General features: G+C 43.4%; 1 protein-coding gene across 1 annotated transcript in view; it reads left to right on the forward strand.

Annotated features, from left to right (window-relative positions):
- Window positions 1-2184: 2184 nt before the first annotated feature.
- The window catches only part of TTYH3 (tweety family member 3), a gene marked incomplete at its 5' end in the record, with an annotated part of 33266 nt that continues 33183 nt past the window's right edge, over window positions 2185-2267 (forward strand). Inside the window, one exon of the mRNA XM_009083540.1 lies at window positions 2185-2260. Within this exon, the coding sequence (XP_009081788.1) occupies window positions 2185-2260 (76 nt within the window). The remainder of the gene's footprint in view (window positions 2261-2267) is intronic.

Genomic DNA, 2267 nt, shown 5'->3' on the forward strand with positions numbered 1-2267 from the left:
GCAAGATTAATAACTGCTCTGCTGGATGATTTCACTTGTTGTCATGGCACATATCCATTAATGGAAAACAAATATTCCCTGGAAAATGAAATGCAGATTGTGGTATAGTGGCCAGCCAAGTCCTTTTGGCCAGATGCAAAAATGAAAGCATATAGGTCCCTTCAAAGCAAGAATTTCAGGTTGCTTGCTCCACGACAGCTTTGAATATTCATTTTTCCTTATTTGTTTTAGTATTTCCTTTTAATGGGGGCTGTAGCCCTACATCTGGAGCTGCAGTGTGAATTTTGTGCAGACAAAGAGTGGCCAGGAGGATGTTTTCAGTTGAGTTCGTTTTTGCAGTGGTGATGCCTTTTAGCATGTGCAGGAGGGTTGAGGGTGTGAAGAAAGAAGTGCAGGCAAGCAGGGCAGGAAAGCTTTGCCTTACAGCAGCCTGACATGTTTAAAAAATAAAGAATATCCCTGAGGAGCTTTGGTATGCCAAATGTGTTAGTTAAATCAGTATTGAGTGCTCGTACATGGCAAGCCTTCAGAAGTGGGAGAATGTGGGGCTCTGAGTGCAGCTTCCCTCTCAGAGGCCTCTTTCTGCTCAGGAACTCAAGCAGTGCTCACACCATCTGGTGAAAGCATGGGAAAGGGGGATAGGGCTTTTTCCCTTCCACCCCCACTCCTCTCTGGTAAAGATCTCAAAGTTCACTTTCTACTACAGGACTAAGTTTCTGCTGTTTAGTTTGGGAAAGCAGCACCTGTGAGCTCCCCCCAGCCCAGTGTGCTTGATGAGCTTTGGATGGGCTTCCTAAGGCTGGGAAAGCAAAGAGCACGTGGCTGTGTGGAGAATTTGTGGTGTACCACTTGGATTTAACTAGTGTGGATCTTGTTATGTATGGCTGACATTGGCTTGGCTGGGAAGTATGTTGTGTGGCTCATATAGTTTGCCAGGATAATAACTCAGCAGGGAGGACCTATGGAGCAGAGCAGGGGGAAGGAGGGGAAAGAAAAGCCTACAAAGAGCAAGTTACTACCAAACCCTGTTAGAAACAGTCACCAGTTTTGTTTAGATACTTTAATCTCAGCATTCTTTGTTGTGTTTCTTTGATCAGAAGGAAGTTATTGTTTCCATCAGGAGGAAGCATATCAGTGTTCTTTAAGGAGTTTCTGCATGGGGAGGAAAAGAGATACTGAAGTAAAAACCCAAACCTTTGTTCTAAGTTTGCTGATACAGATCTATGTCTGCCTTCCCAATATTGGGACAGCAGTAGGTGACTTGGGCCCTTCCCAGATATTTAAGTAATTTCTGTTAAGTTGGCATTTGTCACCACTGCCAAGGGTTTAACCAAAAGCCCTTACAGATAAAACGACACCTTTTTACTTGACTTGTTCAGGTGGGAAAATGTGGCTAGATTTGGTGTTACAGTGGATTAAAATTTTCCAATTTTATGTAACAAAATAGGTTTGCATTTCTGGATTTCAACCAGGAGTTTTTGAATAAAAAGCAATTGGAATGGAGTTAAACACTTCCTGCTTCCCTTTCCTCACAGGAACATGACTAGAAATAGGTATAACACACTAATTCAGCATGTGATGTTTTCAAGCCAGTGTGTCTGTGGCATCCACATTTGTTGTACCTATATATGTGGATGGTATATGGAGGGGTTTGGCAGTTATTCTGGGTCTATCCTGAACAGAAGCATTGCATGGGGATTAATTTTCTAAAAAATCAATCTCATGCATGTATAATAAATTCCACCCCCTTTCAAACCCACTCATGCACTTGGTTTTCTAATGAATAAGCCTGCATATTTATTCATGAAGATTAAAAAACTGTACAGATAGAGGCAGCTGGCTGAACTCGTTTGTTTTTTTCCTCTTTAAATCTGCTGACCTGTGGATGGGGAGTAAAGAGGAAACCCTCTGATTAACTTAGGCTGTTTGGAGGTTGGGACAGGCAAAATGGCTCAGCTATTTACTCTTTAGGTACAGAACGTGGTTCCATTGAGTGGGATGCAGTGAGGGGAGAAAGTCTGGCTAAAAATCTCCTGTTTATAGTTTAAAAATACAACGAAACCCACAAAATGACTTGTTTTCAAGGTACACCTTGCAGAACCCCCAAACATCTGGGTCCTGGTTGACCTCCCCTGCTGTGTCTGTGCCGTGGCCAGATGTGACACCCGTCTCTGTTTCCCACAGGCTCTGTTGCTGTTGGGTGGCATTGCTCTCTCCTGCCTGGCGCTGGACCTGCTCTTCCTCCTCTTCTACTCGTTTTGGCTGTG

The sequence above is a fragment of the Acanthisitta chloris genome, unplaced genomic scaffold, assembly GCF_000695815.1.
Source record: "Acanthisitta chloris isolate BGI_N310 unplaced genomic scaffold, ASM69581v1 scaffold14591, whole genome shotgun sequence".
NCBI lineage: Eukaryota > Metazoa > Chordata > Aves > Passeriformes > Acanthisittidae > Acanthisitta > Acanthisitta chloris.